Below are 16,363 nucleotides of genomic sequence, written 5' to 3'. Positions count from 1 at the left end.
CAGGATTTTGGCAATGGGAGTTCAAGGTAGTTTCGCGAGCCAATGCTAACTAGCATTAGCACAATGACTGGAAGTCTATGGGTATCTACTAGCATGCCAGGAGATACCCACAGACTTCCAGTCATTGCGCTCATGCTAGTTAGCATTGGCTTGTGAAACTACCTCAAACCTTCTTCATACTGGATACAGAGACAATTGTGTCCACGAGTTCATCTGACTCTGGGGAAGTAGATAAAAGGGCCTCATTGCCAAAATCCCAAAGTATCTCTTTAAACTAGACCACAAACTGCTATACAGACTTAAACTGTTAAATGTAACTGATAAAATGAGTCCCTTGGGGAATCAGGCCTTCAGTATTTGGGTTCTGGAGGCACCAACCAGTGAATGTGAATGTAAGCCAGGGCTTGTAAAGGAGGCATGGTAGTATTAGAGGTAGCTGAGAGAGAGTGTCATTAATAATATAAACAGAGCCACTACCGTCCTGCTGTCTCACAAGTCCTTTTTCTCACCCCAATTTTTCTCTGCCTCTCTCTCTCTCTCTCTCTCTCTCTCTCTCTCTCTCTCTGCCTGTGTAAAGGAGGTTTTGTGGAGCAATGACACAGGCCCCACCAATATCCTCCATCCCGTCTTTATTATGCATAGTTTGACGAACAGCCTGCCACCCTGTCCAGGCTCTAGAGCCTCCAAAACAGACATTGTAGTTTAGTTATGTGTCCTAAGGCAGGGCACTACTGCTGGCTGTTTTTTTGGGGGATGTTTTTGTTCATTTTCAAATCAGAACCATCTGGGTTAATGTAGCTCAGCTCATGGGCAGCGGGCTGCGGTGGCGGCCTCTGTGGCGGCCTCTGTTGAACCATGACTCGAGCGGGGAGAGCGAGCGACTTCAACCTGAATCGCTTCTGTAAATATATATATATAATACAAAATAAATAAAACAACAGTGTCGCCCCGAGCCAGGCCAGCAGAGCGGTTCCACGTTGTGCAGCGCTGAAACGTATGGAAGACAGTACCCCTCTGATTACAGCCAGTTTCATCCAGGCCACCTCTAGCTCTACTGATGCTGGGCATTCCCATTCTTCCCTCCATCCCCCACTCCTCTCTCCCACATTGAAGAAAACGGGATAAACTTTAATGAATGCCTGTATTACCGGAAAGTATGCCATCACCTTTTCGCGCGGCTAGCATGTTTGTTCGATACAAACAATGTAAAATGCAACCATCTAGTCCCATTCCAAAGGCTCACTGTCTCGGTAATGTCTTCCCCAAGCCAATGCATTGTGCTTACCAAGCCTGCAAAGCCGGAGACTCTAAATAACATTCAAGATGAGATGACATTTAACTAGGCAAGTCAATTAAGAACAAATTCTTGTTTACAATGACGGCCTACCCCGGCCAAACCTTGTTGACGCTGGGCCAACTGTGTGCCGCCCTGCGGGACTCCCAATCACAGCCAGATGTGACACAGCCTGGATTTGAACCAGGGACTGCTGTGATGCCTCGTGCACTGAGACGCAGTGCCTTCGACCGCTGCGCCACTGGGAGCGCTAAGGCAGAGAAAACGGTGATAAGGGTGGAGCGTTATGGGCCGGACAGAGATGGCTATGACTCTATGACTTTCGACACTCCGGGTCTAATACCATCTGGGTTGTTACTCTCGGTTCTCGGGCACACAGAGCAGTGGCCTGGAATGGGTGTCCCATTCATTGGGCTGGGTTGCCACTTCAGGGTTTCAGACAAAGCCATCAGCTCGATGTTTCTGTGTCTGTGTGTGTGTGGAAGTCGCTCCGGGTAAGTGGATAAAATGTCAATGTTAAATATGTATGTGTGTGTGTGTGTGTGCTCTGTGTCTCCCGTCAATGTGATAGCCCCCTGCTGTCCTTTGGAATAGGCCTCGGTTGCTAGACTCGACATTGTGGCTAAACCGCTTTGTGGGAAATAGATGCCGCCTAGCTGCGACAGAAACAAATTAGGCCCTCGCTAAATAGTTGAAGACAGTCGTCATTGAACGGCACTGTATTTTGCTTTCAACTAGGCCCGACTGGAACTGTTTTCAACCGCATTACAACCGATATAAACACACACACACACACTTACACACACAGACACACACAGCTAAGGAATTTAGGGCCTGGCCCGTGTGTAACTCTTAGGCACCTCTTTACTAATAAACGCTGTCTACCCGGTGTGACTTCTCCCTCTTAAAAACCCCACCGCACCGCAAACTGCTGCCGAATGGGACATTGAAATTGTACGGCCGTAACACGTAAAACCTTCGCCATCAATATGGTAATTTTTGATCTTACCTGCTGTACAGATCATAAAAAAAGTATATTTTGCGGCTACTTCCATTAATAAAAGCCGGGGGCTTCTCCTCATGGCTCCTGTGTTTCTTCACTCTGTGCTTAAAGGCCCCTTAAAGCAGGTCTGTAAAGGTCTGGTACTAGGACCCTAAAGCTAAGCCTGAAGGTGACATTTCCTCCACTCTCAGCCTCTGGCTCTACCACCTAGCGCTGACAAATTGCACTGAGCCGTCTGCTACCACGGTCCTCGCTGCCAAATGTGATCGCGGGGTCTTTGTTAGGTTTTGTTCCACTCCATTTTCTGGTCAACTCCCTCCCTCCTGCTGTTGTAGCGCTCACTGGTTCTATCATTCCATCCATCTTTTGACCTTTCACCCTTTCTTTCTGTCTTCCTTTTACTGTCGCTAACCATATGAAATGGACCACTGCCGTCTGCTGTCTTACAGGTCCCCCCCCCCCCACTCTCTCTCTCTCTCTCTGTGCCTCTATTTGTCCCATATTCTCTCTCTCTCTCTCTCTCTCTCTCGTTGGGAGACGACGACTTTGGTCACTCTGACATGACATTGAGAGCTCAGCTTTTGCTATGTGTAATATTGTAGTCATTATGAAGACCAGAAGGGTGTGTATGACTCTGTGTACCCCAGACATAAGCCTTTGTTACAAATAGTACATTTCAGGGACAGCCCGTTCCAAACAAACAGCTGAGAATGTAACTCGTGGGTGACAGCAGAGCCCTAGCTTAATCAATCTCTCTCTCTCTCTCTCTCTCTCTCTCTCTCTCTCTCTCTCTCTCTCTCTCTCTCTCTCTCTCTCTCTCTCTCTCTCTCTCTCATACAGTATGTCTTTCTCAGAAGTGGTTGAGTGCTAACATGCATTTCCATGTATTCGTCATTCTTAGAGACAATCTAGCCCAACAGAGCTTACATTACATTTGGTATCCAACACTTAACATTTGGAGTGACATGATCCTCTCTGAATGTTATACCATCTCTTTGGGTGCAAAGTTCAAAGGTGCAATATCATTCAAATGTTGACCTTTGGTTAGCCTGTTTCTGACCTCCCTCTCTCCTTTCCTCCCGGTCAGAACAAGATCATCCTGGACCCGCTGACGTTCAGCGAGGCGCGTTTCCGCCCCTCCCTGGAGGAGCGCCTGGAGAGCATCATCAGCGGCGCCGCCCTCATGGCCGACTCGTCCTGCACCCGCGACGACCGCCGCGAGCGCATCGTGGCTGAGTGCAACGCCGTCCGGCAGGCCCTGCAAGACCTGCTGAGCGAGTACATGAACAATGTGAGTAACCCTCGAAGAGGAATTTGGGCTTACCGCATATTAACACACACACACACATGCACAATCACATGTGCGTGCATACACACACTCAAACACACACACACACCTTTCCTCAGATACACAAGCTGCTACAGTTTGTACTACTCGTGTTCTATCCTTTCTACGTCTTGTTAAAAAATTCACTGCAACCACGCACGCACGCACACGCACACACACACACAGACACAGACACACACACACACCACAGCTCCAATCCATTCCACACATTGCCCCATCTATTCTTCTTTCAGCTCCAGACAATTCCCCACTCTCCCTTTTACCACTAACTTGCACACTTGTCTGGTTTTACTCTGTTGAAATCCATCCTCTCTATTCTACAGTGTGATAGTTGGACTGTAATGTGATATGCACAGCGTGACACGAGAGACAAGAACGCCATTTTGGCTCCCAGTGGCATTCCTCACTATAAATCGCCTCAGTCCATAACCCCCCCACTGCAGAGCAGTTACCGACCCCCTGGTCGGGCCGCTAGATAACCTAATGGCCTTGACTTTGGATGTGAGTTACTGCAGTGAAGGAAGGCTGGCCGCAGCCGTGGCCATTCATGTGTTTCTCTCACTGTACCAGGTTATTGTGTGCTTTGCTGTGCTCAGCGTCCATAGACTTCATTGCAACCAGAGCCAAAATGGGGGCTCTATCGTGTCATTTCGGCCTTGTGTTGGGTTGGCCTGCAGGGCTTAGTTTTGTGACTGGGTGGCCATTTTGGATACATTAAGGGGATCATGAATGAAGTTTCGGTGGTGGCGGTGGTGCAATTAGTTGTCAGTTACTACTTAAAGGGCCCTAGTCCTTGAGGGAGGTCCCTCTAAATGTCTTTTTATGGCCTCCTCCTCTTTCTCTCTCTCTGTCAGCGTTTGTAGTCATTAGCAGTAGCAGAGAGCTCAGGCTCAGAGGCTTTTGAATCCCTCATGGATCCTAAGTAGCTCATCAGCACTACCATCGTCCCCTGGGCCCAACTAGTGTGTTTACCAAAGCAATGGCCACCCACAGTGTCTCACAGTGAAAAAACAGGCATGGGGACAATAAATAAGTGTTCTGAGTTGCCTCCATTCTGTTTGTGACAGTTAGAAGGATAGTTCATGGGCGGCAGGTAGCCTAGTGGTTAGAGAGGCGAGCTAACAATTGGAGGGTTGCAAATTCTAATCCCGGGTCTGATGGGAAACATCTGGCGGGAAGTGAGCTGGCAATCGGAGGGTTGCTGTGATCAAAATCATAGATGCCATTGCCTGCCGTTGTGCCCTTGAGCAAGGCACTTAACCACCCCATGACAGCTGCTCCACAGGTGCAGAAGTAGGGCATGCTCCCTGTGTGTCTTCCAGCGGGTTTGTGATAAAGCGGAAGTCCTGGTGGACCTGGTGTATAATTCCCATTGGACCTGGTGTATAATTCCCATTGGACCTGGTGTATAATTCCCATTGGACCTGGTGTATAATTCCCATTGGACCTGGTGTATAATCCCCATTAGACCTGGTGTATGATCCCCATTGGACCTGGGGTATAATTCCCATTGGACCTGGTGTATAATTCCCATTAGACCTGGTGTATAATTCCCATTGGACCTGGTGTATAATTCCCATTGGACCTGGTGTATAATTCCCATTGGACCTGGTGTATAATCCCCATTAGACCTGGTGTATAATCCCCATTGGACCTGGTGTATAATTCCCATTGGACCTGGTGTATAATTCCCATTAGACCTGGTGTATAATTCCCATTGGACCTGGTGTATAATTCCCATTAGACCTGGTGTATAATTCCCATTGGACCTGGTGTATAATTCCCATTAGACCTGGTGTATAATCCCCATTAGACCTGGTGTATAATCCCCATTACACCTGGTGTATAATTCCCATTGGACCTGGTGTATAATCCCCATTGGCCCTGGTGTATAATTCCCATTGGACGTGGTGTATAATTCCCATTGGACCTGGTGTATAATCCCCATTGGACCTGGTGTATAATTCCCATTGGACCTGGTGTATAATCCCCATTGGACCTGGTGTATAATTCCCATTAGACCTGGTGTATAATTCCCATTGGACCTGGTGTATAATTCCCATTAGACCTGGTGTATAATTCCCATTGGACCTGGTGTATAATTCCCATTAGACCTGGTGTATAATCCCCATTAGACCTGGTGTATAATCCCCATTAGACCTGGTGTATAATTCCCATTGGACCTGGTGTATAATCCCCTTTGGCCCTGGTGTATAATTCCCATTGGACGTGGTGTATAATTCCCATTAGACCTGGTGTATAATTCCCATTGGACCTGGTGTATAATTCCCATTGGACCTGGTGTATAATCCCCATTGGACTTGGTGTATAATTCCCATTGGACCTGGTGTATAATCCCCATTGGCCCCGGTGTATAATTCCCATTGGACGTGGTGTATAATTCCCATTAGATGTGGTGTATAATTCCCATTGGACCTGGTGTATAATTCCCATTAGACCTGGTGTATAATTCCCATTGGACCTGGTGTATAATTCCCATTAGACCTGGTGTATAATTCCCATTGGACCTGGTGTATAATTCCCATTAGACCTGGTGTATAATTCCCATTAGACCTGGTGTATAATTCCCATTAGACCTGGTGTATAATTCCCATTAGACCTGGTGTATAATCCCCATTAGACCTGGTGTATAATTCCCATTGGACCTGGTGTATAATTCCCATTAGACCTGGTGTATAATTCCCATTAGACCTGGTGTATAATTCCCATTAGACCTGGTGTATAATTCCCATTGGACCTGGTGTATAATTCCCATTAGACCTGGTGTATAATTCCCATTAGACCTGGTGTATAATTCCCATTGGACCTGGTGTATAATTTGACAAAGGAAGTGATCTTAAACTCACACTTCATTTTGATAGTCCTCTATAGATGATTACAGATATGTAAACGATCAATTCCAGCTCGTTTTATATTCCACAGTCTTTTAGGGTTAAGGTTAAGGGTTACATTTAAGTTTAGGGTTAGGATAAGGGTTAGGCTAGGGTTGGGCGAGGGATAGGATTACTCGATTGTTAGTTAACATGTTGTTGACAGTTAGTTGAACATCTACCGAGTTAAAAGCAATCTATTTGGGACTATCCAAATAAATTGATAACGAAGAAGGAAAGCTATAGCAAACGGACTCTGTGACAGAGGTGTTGTGGTGACAACAAGCTGTGTTTGGAACACATGCATATTTACTGTATCTATCAATATGTGTCATTTTTACTTACTATTTTTAACACTGTGAATGTAATTATCTATGAGCGGGACAGCCCTCGGGAAATAATTCAGATGCTTCTGAACGACTAAAAGATCAAGTATTTGATACGTTTCACCAAATTAGCGAGGAACTGAAGGAATTGTCCAGTTTCTTGTCCACTCTCCCCCCCCCCCCCCCCCACTCTCCTACTCATAAGCTCCGCCACAGTTATGACTGAGGTTGCCTCACACTCGGTTGGCTACGAATGAAGTGAAACAGCAATATTTTAGCTAAAGCTGCTTTTGCATCGAGAGGGTCAGAGGGCATGTCAGTGTTTCATAAATTAGTACACAGGTTTGATATTTTAGGCTAACAAACAGTGGAAGCTGAAACGTTAAACTGTTTTAGACCTATATCCTCCTGCCCTGCCTTTCTAAAGTCTTCGAAAGCCAAGTTAACAAACAGATCACCGACCATTTCGAATCCCACCGTACCTTCTCCGCTATGCAGTCTGGTTTCAGAGCTGGTCATGGGTGCACCTCAGTCACGCTCAAGGTACTAAACGATATCATAACTGCCATCGATAAAAGACTGTGCAGCCGTCTTCATCGACCTGTCCAAGGCAATCGACTCTGTCAATCACCGGATTCTTATCGGCAGACTCAACAGCCTTGGTTTCTCAAATGACTACCTCGCCTGGTTCACCCACTACTTCTCAGATAGAGTTCAGTGTGTCAAATCGGAGGGCCTGCTTACTGGACCTCTGGCAGTCTCTATGGGGGTGCCACAGGGTTCAATTCTCGGGCTGACTCTTTTCTCTGTATACAGTGCCTTGCGAAAGTATTCGGCCCCCTTGAACTTTGCGACCTTTTGCCTCATTTCAGGCTTCAAACATAAAGATATAAAACTGTATTTTTTTGTGAAGAATCAACAACAAGTGGGACACAATCATGAAGTGGAACGACATTTATTGGATATTTCAAACTTTTTTAACAAATCAAAAACTGAAAAATTGGGCGTGCAAAATTATTCAGCCCCTTTACTTTCAGTGCAGCAAACTCTCTCCAGAAGTTCAGTGAGGATCTCTGAATGATCCAATGTTGACCTAAATGACTAATGATGATAAATACAATCCACCTGTGTGTAATCAAGTCTCCGTATAAATGCACCTGCACTGTGATAGTCTGAGGTCCGTTAAAAGCGCAGAGAGCATCATGAAGAACAAGGAACACACCAGGCAGGTCCGAGATACTGTTGTGAAGAAGTTTAAGGCCTCCAACTGCTCTTAAATGCTAGTAATACTAAATGCATGCTCTTCAACTGATCGCTGCCCGCACCCGCCCGCCAACAAGCATCACTACTCTGGACTGTTCTGACTTAGAATATGTGGACAACTACAAATACCTAGGTGTCTCGTTAGACTGTACTCTCCTTCCAGACTCACATTAAGCATCTCCAATCAAAAATGTAATCTAGTTTGGCCTTCCTATTTCGCAACAAAGCCTCCTTCACTCATGCTGCTAAACATACCCTCGTAAAACTGACTATTCTGCAGATATACTACCCACCACTGCGACCTGTATGCTCTTGCTGGCTGGCCCTCACTTCATATTCGTTGCCAAACCCACTGTCTCCAGTTCATCTATTAGTCTTTGCTAGGTAAAGCCCCGCCTTATCTCAGCTCACTGGTTACCATAGCAACACCCACCCGTAGCATGCGCTCCAGCAGGTATATTTCACTGGTCATCCCCAAAGCCAATTTCTCCTTTGGCCGCCTTTCCTTCCAGTTCTCTGCTGCCAATGACTGGAACGAATTGCAAAAATTACTGAGGCTGCAGACTTATCTCCCTCACTAACTTTAAGCATCAGCTATCAGAGCAGCTTACCGATCACTGCGCCTGTACACAGTCCATCTGTAAACAGCCCGTCCAACTACCTTATCCCCATATTGTTATTTATTTTTGCTCTTTTTCACCCCAGTATCTCTACTTGCACACCATCATCTGCACATCTATCACCCCAGTGATAATGCTAAATTGTAATTGTTTTCACCACTATGGCCTAGTTATTGCCTTACCTCCCTAATCTTAATACATTTGCACACACTGTATATCGATTTTTCTATTGTGTTATTGACTGTACATTTGTTTATCCCATGTGTAACTCTGTGTTGTTGTTTTTGTCGCACTGCTTTGCTTTATCTTGGCCAGGTCACAGTTGTAAATGAGAACTAAAGGTGAAATAACAAAATAAAAAATACAGCACATCTCTGACTGTTCAAATAATGGGTCCTGTTGTCTGGTATTGAAAGCTAGACTACAGCCATTACCTGTCAGGTTTTCATTCCTGGGGTCTATTAAGGCTTTAAACCCTTGTTTCTAGACAGGCTCAATCAAATGCTCAAACTATTTGAAATAAATACAGGTACTATTTGTACCTAAGAGCCAAAATGTAGAAGCACAGATACAGTTGTATATATACATTGAGTCTACAAAACATTAGTAATACCTGATCTTTTCATGATGTCACTTGTTAAATCCACTTCAATCAGTATATATAAAGGGGAGGAGACATGTTAAAGAAATGTTTTTAAGCCTTGAGACAATTGAGACATGGATTGTGTATTTGTGCCATTCAGAAGGTGAATGGGCAAGACAGAATATTTAGGTACATTTGAACGGGCTATGGTAATAGGTGCCAGGTGCACTGGTTTAATATAGACGAAACACACAATAATATAGACAAAACACACAATAATACTGACGAAAGACCCAATAATATAGACAAAATACACAATAATATAGACAAAACACACAATAATACAGACAAAACACACAATAATACAGACAATACACACAGTAATACATACAAAACACACAATAATACAGACAAAACACACAATAATAGACAAAACACACAATAATATAGAAAAAACACACAATAATACAGACAAAACACAGAATAATACAGACAAAAGACACAATAATACAGACAAAACACACAATAATATAGACAAAACACACAATAATACAGACAAAACACACAATAATACAGACAAAAGACACAATAATATAGACAAAACACACAATAATATAGACAAATCACACAATAATACAGACAAAACACACAGTAAAATCAACAAAACACACAATAATACAGACAAAACCCATTATAAGACAGACAAAACACACAATAATATTTCCAAAGCACACAATAAGACACAAAAGCACACACAAATGAAGGTGCATAGGAGCTGGGCTGTAATATCTACTACTACCACCAGTTCACATTGTGTTGCGACTACAGTGAAGCAATAGTCTAATGAGGAGCTGTATCTAATAGCCCCCCAGTTAGCTTCCAGACTAGTATGTAGAAGACCTACAGACACAGGCAACACACACATTAGATTAGTCTGGGGAGTAGCCAGCGTTTATCACGCAGGGTCACTGCCACAAGCAGAATTGATACTGTAAGGGGTCAATACAGAGTGGACTTGCCAATGGCTTAGTGGACACAAATGACACCTGTTCCCGGAGCCCATCGACACAAAAACAAGAGAGGAGAGGAGCGAGGGAAGGAAGGAAGGAAGGAAGGAGAGCATAAGCCGTCACATACAGGAGATCTGCAGGATTATGTTCTTAAAGGCCTTAATTTGAGTCAGCAGCTTGAAATAAAAGCACACGTCGGACAGGTTGAAGGAAGGGCAGATGTACTGTAGCGTAAGCTCGACGAAGGGGAAAAATTACTCAAACTTTTGTTTCACTCCTTCCTTGGAAAACTCTTAGTGCACTACAGATGTAGGATCTTAATTTGAGCCAGTTTACTACAGCAGGAAAATAATCCTGCAGCTGGAAATGCAAATTATTATGTGGATTATAATTAATGGACATTTTGTAGGAGTTGATATATTTTTTGTAATGGAAAATTACAAACTTCAGAAGCCATTTTTAAACCTGTATTGCGGGATAGTTATCCTGTTACAGGGAGACCAAGTTAAGATCCTACATCTGTAAATAGAATAGAGGGTACCCATTTGGATGCACCCCAGAGTTGTATTTGTTCTTCCGTGGGCTCTGACAGACAGATGGTTGATTGCGGTGCCCATTGATAGGGGATTGTGGGTAAACGGCGGTAAGCGTGAGAGCAAACATGGGTCGATAACGTGGCGATGTGGTCCCCTCTTCAAACACAACTTCTCGAGAGGGATTTGACAGGTCTTAAACTCTGCCTGTGACCTGCTGTCGCTCAGACACTTGACGGTCTCTGTGGTGGGCGTCTTCTTCCGGTGATTGGATGAGGGTGGTGCTGATTGCTAAGTGGACAGTGTGGGCACGGTCACACCTGGAGGAGAGGGAGCTGTATGTGGCCTCTGAAATAGTCACTTAACACACTAAGAGAAGCATTGAAAAGCAATATAGCCATGCTGTATAGTTCAGTGTGCTTCTCAATCTATGGTCTGGAGACCATAGCAATCATGTTGCTGATTGAGTCAGTTCAGCAATGCTTGTCTTTATCAAGTAATCATCCAATGACTGATGAATGTCCATAGGTTATTGGTCCAGAAACCAAAGGTTACAGATGTTTTTATAACACCCACCTTGAGTAAAGTTTACTGTACTAGTCTAAACACACACAACACTGTTAATATCATTATGTTCCACTCTCCCTGCTCCATTCACTCCAATAATCGTTGCAGACTCCTCTTCTCCTCCCCTCTCAGAAACATGGCTTCGGACGGCAGCGGTCCACAAGGCACAAGGTTAATCAATGGCGGTAGTCAGCAATAAATTAGGTCCAAGTGACAGGCGAATGTCCATACCTGTCGGGCAGCGCTGGTGATTAGTGATTGGTGACAGTGGCCCGGAGCTCCCTGGCTGAATCATCAGTATCATCTGAATTGGTTACAGACCGATCCGACTGGGCCGATCTGTATTGATCGGCGGGAGTAATGCATTGCTGGCTTGGGTCAAGGGGGAGGTTGAGGGCTAGAGCTCATGGCCGGGAGGTACGGGGGTGTAAGTATAGGGTTGGGGCCAGGGGGGTACCATTGGAGCCCTGGGTGTGACTAGTAAACAGGATTTAGGGAGAGTTTAAGAGGGTTTTAATCATGTAGTTAGCGGGACGTGGCACACCAAACGGACAGCCGTTTGACAGATGCCTGCCCGTTTGCACACACACACACACACACACACACACACACACACACACACACACACACACACACACACACACACACACACACACACACACACACACACACACACACACACACACACACACACACACACACACACACACAGGGGGTGACAAGGAGAGAGCCTAATCAAGACCTGTGTGTTCCCCTCACGCACACTGCACTATGAGCTGCATAACACTGGGGAAATCAGTGTGTGTCCATGTGTCTGCTATTGTAAAGCTACAGATGCCTCATCAGAGCATATTCTCTCCCCTTTCAAACAGCCAGTGTCTTAAGCGTGATGGAGAGAGCGAAAGAGAGAGAAAGCGAGAGAGAGAAAGCGGGAGAGAGACCCTTGAGGCAGGTGAAGCTGCAGAGCCCTGCCTGGCCCGTGAGAAAGGATGGAGGGAGTGGGGGAGGGGGGGGATAAATAAAGGATCAATAAAGGAAAGAAGTCAATCAATACTGTTTCAGCAGACACGAGCAGCGCTGGCCAGTGTGCGTGCGTGACTCCATTACATCTGGAGGTTCTGGGGGAGGAAGCCGAGACAACGCCAGTGCTCCTCTGTATAAACCCTTTTCAGTCGGCGGCCATCTTGTTAAATACAGCCATGTCCGTTTTTGGCTTGCCCTCACTCCATCCATCCAGACAAAGAATACAGAGCAGGATCTCTGAGCCAGCAGCAGTATTCTCTGTGTCCTGATAGCACTGGCCATAATGACAGGCACCAGGAAGCAGAAGCAGTTGTTGTCTGTTGTCTGAATCAAAGGACATCAATTGTCTGTCTGGTCTGCTCCAAGGTCTGGTCAGTGGAGCTCAACTGTTTGCTAATTACCCTTGTGTTTACAGTACAATACCATCTCAATGAGAGACCAACCTCCATATGCACGCACACGCACACGCACACACATACGCACACACACACACGCACACATGCACACGCACACACACACACTCACAAGGACCTGCGATTGATCGTTTGCCTCCCTGTCCTGACCGTGACTCATCATCTGAGACCTGTGTTTGTGTGTGCGCGGGTGTGTGTGCGTGTGTGTGCGCGGGTGTGCACGCGAGTGTGTGTGTGAAGGACACATAGGGAGTACTGGCTTGTAATGAAGCTGAATAATACATGACTGGAATGGATTGAGCCTAATTGGGTGTGGAGGTGCTTCAGAGCTGATCAAAGGGGATGGAAGGATCTGATGTCCCAGACAACGGCCATCAATGTGTGTGTGTTTGTGTATTTCTCTACAACTTGCACTCACTACACTCTCCAATCTTGGTGCCCACGTCTGACCCGTTTCCTGTTGTTTTCACTCCTGTAGTTTGTACCTGCAGTTTTGCTTTAATGGACCCAAACAGGGTGGTGCAGATTGCTGCCTGCGTGGAGCTAACAACTGTCTGATAATGGAGAATGTCACAGGAACCCATCTGCACCAGCCTTCACATCCCCGTAAAGGCCTTCAGTATATCAACTCTGCTCTATCTCATGGGCCTCCACTGTATATCTCTTCTGCCTTGCCTGTTTGATGTCCCTCATCACAGCAAGAGCCCAACACGACCTCCCTCAAGAGAGAGGCCCAAGGATTATTGTGTAAAAACAACATTTCGGGTACACCGTCTGGACTTTTTCGGGCACAGACAAAAACAAATTGAAACTCTAAGTCTGGCCTTTTTCTCAATGTACCTTCGACATCCGGCGAGAACAAAAGGCGCTAATGATCTGATGCTCGGATCTGCCACATCCAGCTTGCCTTCAGACGTGTTTTAATCACCTCTCCCGAGACGCCGCGTCTTTCATCGAGCTTTAGCTCAGGCTTTTGTTGACAGCTCAGGTAGGATGACTTGCATGATAGAACGATGATGATCCCACGGCAGCGGACGTGCTGATGACGTCTTTTAGTGTTGTTAGTCTCGTTCTCTTGAAGCCTGTCGGTGTGGCTGCAGGGAAGTACCTCCCCGAGAGGTGCCTGGCCTGCTCCCACCGCGCAGCGATTCAGGAAATGGTCCGATTCGCACTGAGCGCACGATTTAAGCGCCCGGCAGCTCAATTACAGGAGTTTAGGAAAGAAAACCGCAGCTTGACAAGTCGGCGGGGTGGCAGGCGGGGAAGCGGGGGTTGCTGGGAAGTTTCCCCGGGCTTTAGTTCTGCACAAGATGAGACACTGGTGGGAGATTGAGGAGATGTTTAAATGACCTGTGACGTGGACTCTGCCTCACTCTAACTCTCTCTGTCAGTCTGTTTCTGTCTATCTCTCAGTTCCTCTCTCGGTCTCTCTCAATTTCTGTCTGTCTTTGTCCCCTTTTTTCTCTCCCCTCAATCCATCTCTTATTCTCTCTCTTCTCTTCTTCCTTGTCTGCGCCAGCCAGCCAGTGGTTGTCGTTTCTAGCTGGCTCATTAGACACAGCTCCCTCCTTCTCGTATTGTTTCATGTCCTCCTCCTCCTCACTCTCCGCTGCAATCTACCCACTCCTACAGTACCAGGCTTTAGATGAGGCTCCTGTCTCACACACCCACACCCACACACACACACACACACACACACACACACACACACACACACACACATACACACACACACACACACACACACACACACACACACACACACACACACACACACACACACAGACACACACACGTGTGTAGACAAACACTGCCATGGACACACACACACAGACACATGTGATAGCCCACACACACACACACACACACACACACACACACACACACACACACACACACACACACACACACACACACACACACACACACACACACACACACACACACACACACATATCCATGTATACTCACACACACACACATGCACACACACAAACACACACTTTGTTATTATTGCTCCCACAGCCCATATTAACCTGTCAGGTTCTGCCATTGTTGCTAAACAGCCTCTCTAAGCGAGCGGCCATCAGCAATAGCTTGACACACCGCTTCAGGTAGCTAGACACGGAAAAAGCTCATTAAATGCATACAATCAAGGCAGCATGCATTTCTCATAATTAAGACACTTCTGTCGGACTGTCACTTAGCATTAGCTGTGGCCCGCGTGATGCGAGGCCCACGTTTGCCTTGATGCAGTTTCCCCCCCTTTGCATACTTTAGACACACGCCAATGTTTGAAGACGATCCACTGACGAGCCGCCCGTAGCCAGCAGGAGAGCCAGAAACAAAGCCTGGCGTCGTCGAGTGGCGTATGCTGCCCACCAATCGCATACACTGAAACGGATATAGATTGCATTCAGATGTACCTTGAACGCAAGCATATTGAACTGTCATACGCCAGTTGTACGTCAGCTCGCCTCTTCCCCCTACTTCACAAATGCTGAGGCATTCGCAGCATAAACAAACTGACATAAACAAAACTGTAGATGAATGACGCAGGCTGGCAATAGTTTCTCCCTCTCTAAACCTCTCAAGACTGTTTGAGAACCTGAGAGGTTGATATAAACATACACAGGATGTTGAAGCCCTTATATAGTGAAGAGCTGCAGTACCTATCTTGTTAGCAAAGAACCTGATGGTAGCATCTGTCCTCGGTTTCAATCCTCACTACCGACTTCCAAAAGGCCTCTGTGCACAAGAACTGTTCGTCAGGAGCTTCATGAAGTGGGTTTCCATGGCCGAGCAGCCGAACACAAGCCACTTGAGTGGCGCAAAGCTCGCCGGGCATTGGACTCCGGAGAAGTGGAAACGCATTCTCTGGAGCAATGAAACACGCTTCACCATCTGAAAGCCCGACGGACGAATCTGGGTTTTTGGCGGAAGCCAGGAGAACGCTACCACAGAGATCAAACATGTATATCATATAACCACAGTGTATATCTGTATTTATATCTGCTGTGAGGTCTGAGGATGTGTTGTTCTCCTGGTCTGCATTTGACCAGTGAATGCATACAGTTCATCCTCAGTCCATGACAGCACATCTGACATTAACCCTTTGACACGTACCAACACACGGGCGTGATCATTCTACAGTGGTCCCTGCATCGTACGCTCAAACTGGTGTGATTAGTAGCTCTTATTTAGAACGTCCAGTTATGACTGACCCAACAGTCAGCATTTGAGCTGGCTACACTGAGTTTTTTTTCACAGAAACATTTTGCACAAACACAAGTCTTTACAAAGTTACGTGCTCAAATGTGAGCAGTTTATTATTGGGCTGCAATGTTCAGACATTCAGAGAAGTAGCGACGGCATGACACAATTCTCATTCAAACCAGAAAATGTGGGCTACGCTAGTCATAGCGCTAACTGAGGAACGAGTGACCGAACACAATATGTAACTCTCGGCTAACAGAAACCATAATATGA

The 16,363-nt window shown here is 46.1% G+C and overlaps 1 protein-coding gene across 1 annotated transcript in view; it reads left to right on the top strand.

The window, feature by feature from the left end:
• The window catches only part of LOC109901063 (catenin alpha-2-like), a 651,970-nt gene that overhangs the window by 207,860 nt on the left and 427,747 nt on the right, over nucleotides 1–16,363 (top strand). Inside the window, exon 7 of the mRNA XM_020497062.2 lies at nucleotides 3,385–3,588. Within this exon, the coding sequence (XP_020352651.2) occupies nucleotides 3,385–3,588 (204 nt within the window). The remainder of the gene's footprint in view (nucleotides 1–3,384; nucleotides 3,589–16,363) is intronic.

This window comes from Oncorhynchus kisutch, linkage group LG12 (genome assembly GCF_002021735.2).
Source record: "Oncorhynchus kisutch isolate 150728-3 linkage group LG12, Okis_V2, whole genome shotgun sequence".
NCBI lineage: Eukaryota > Metazoa > Chordata > Actinopteri > Salmoniformes > Salmonidae > Oncorhynchus > Oncorhynchus kisutch.
The sequence above is the reverse complement of the archived record's forward strand: the minus strand, read 5'-3'. Positions and strand labels throughout refer to the sequence as shown.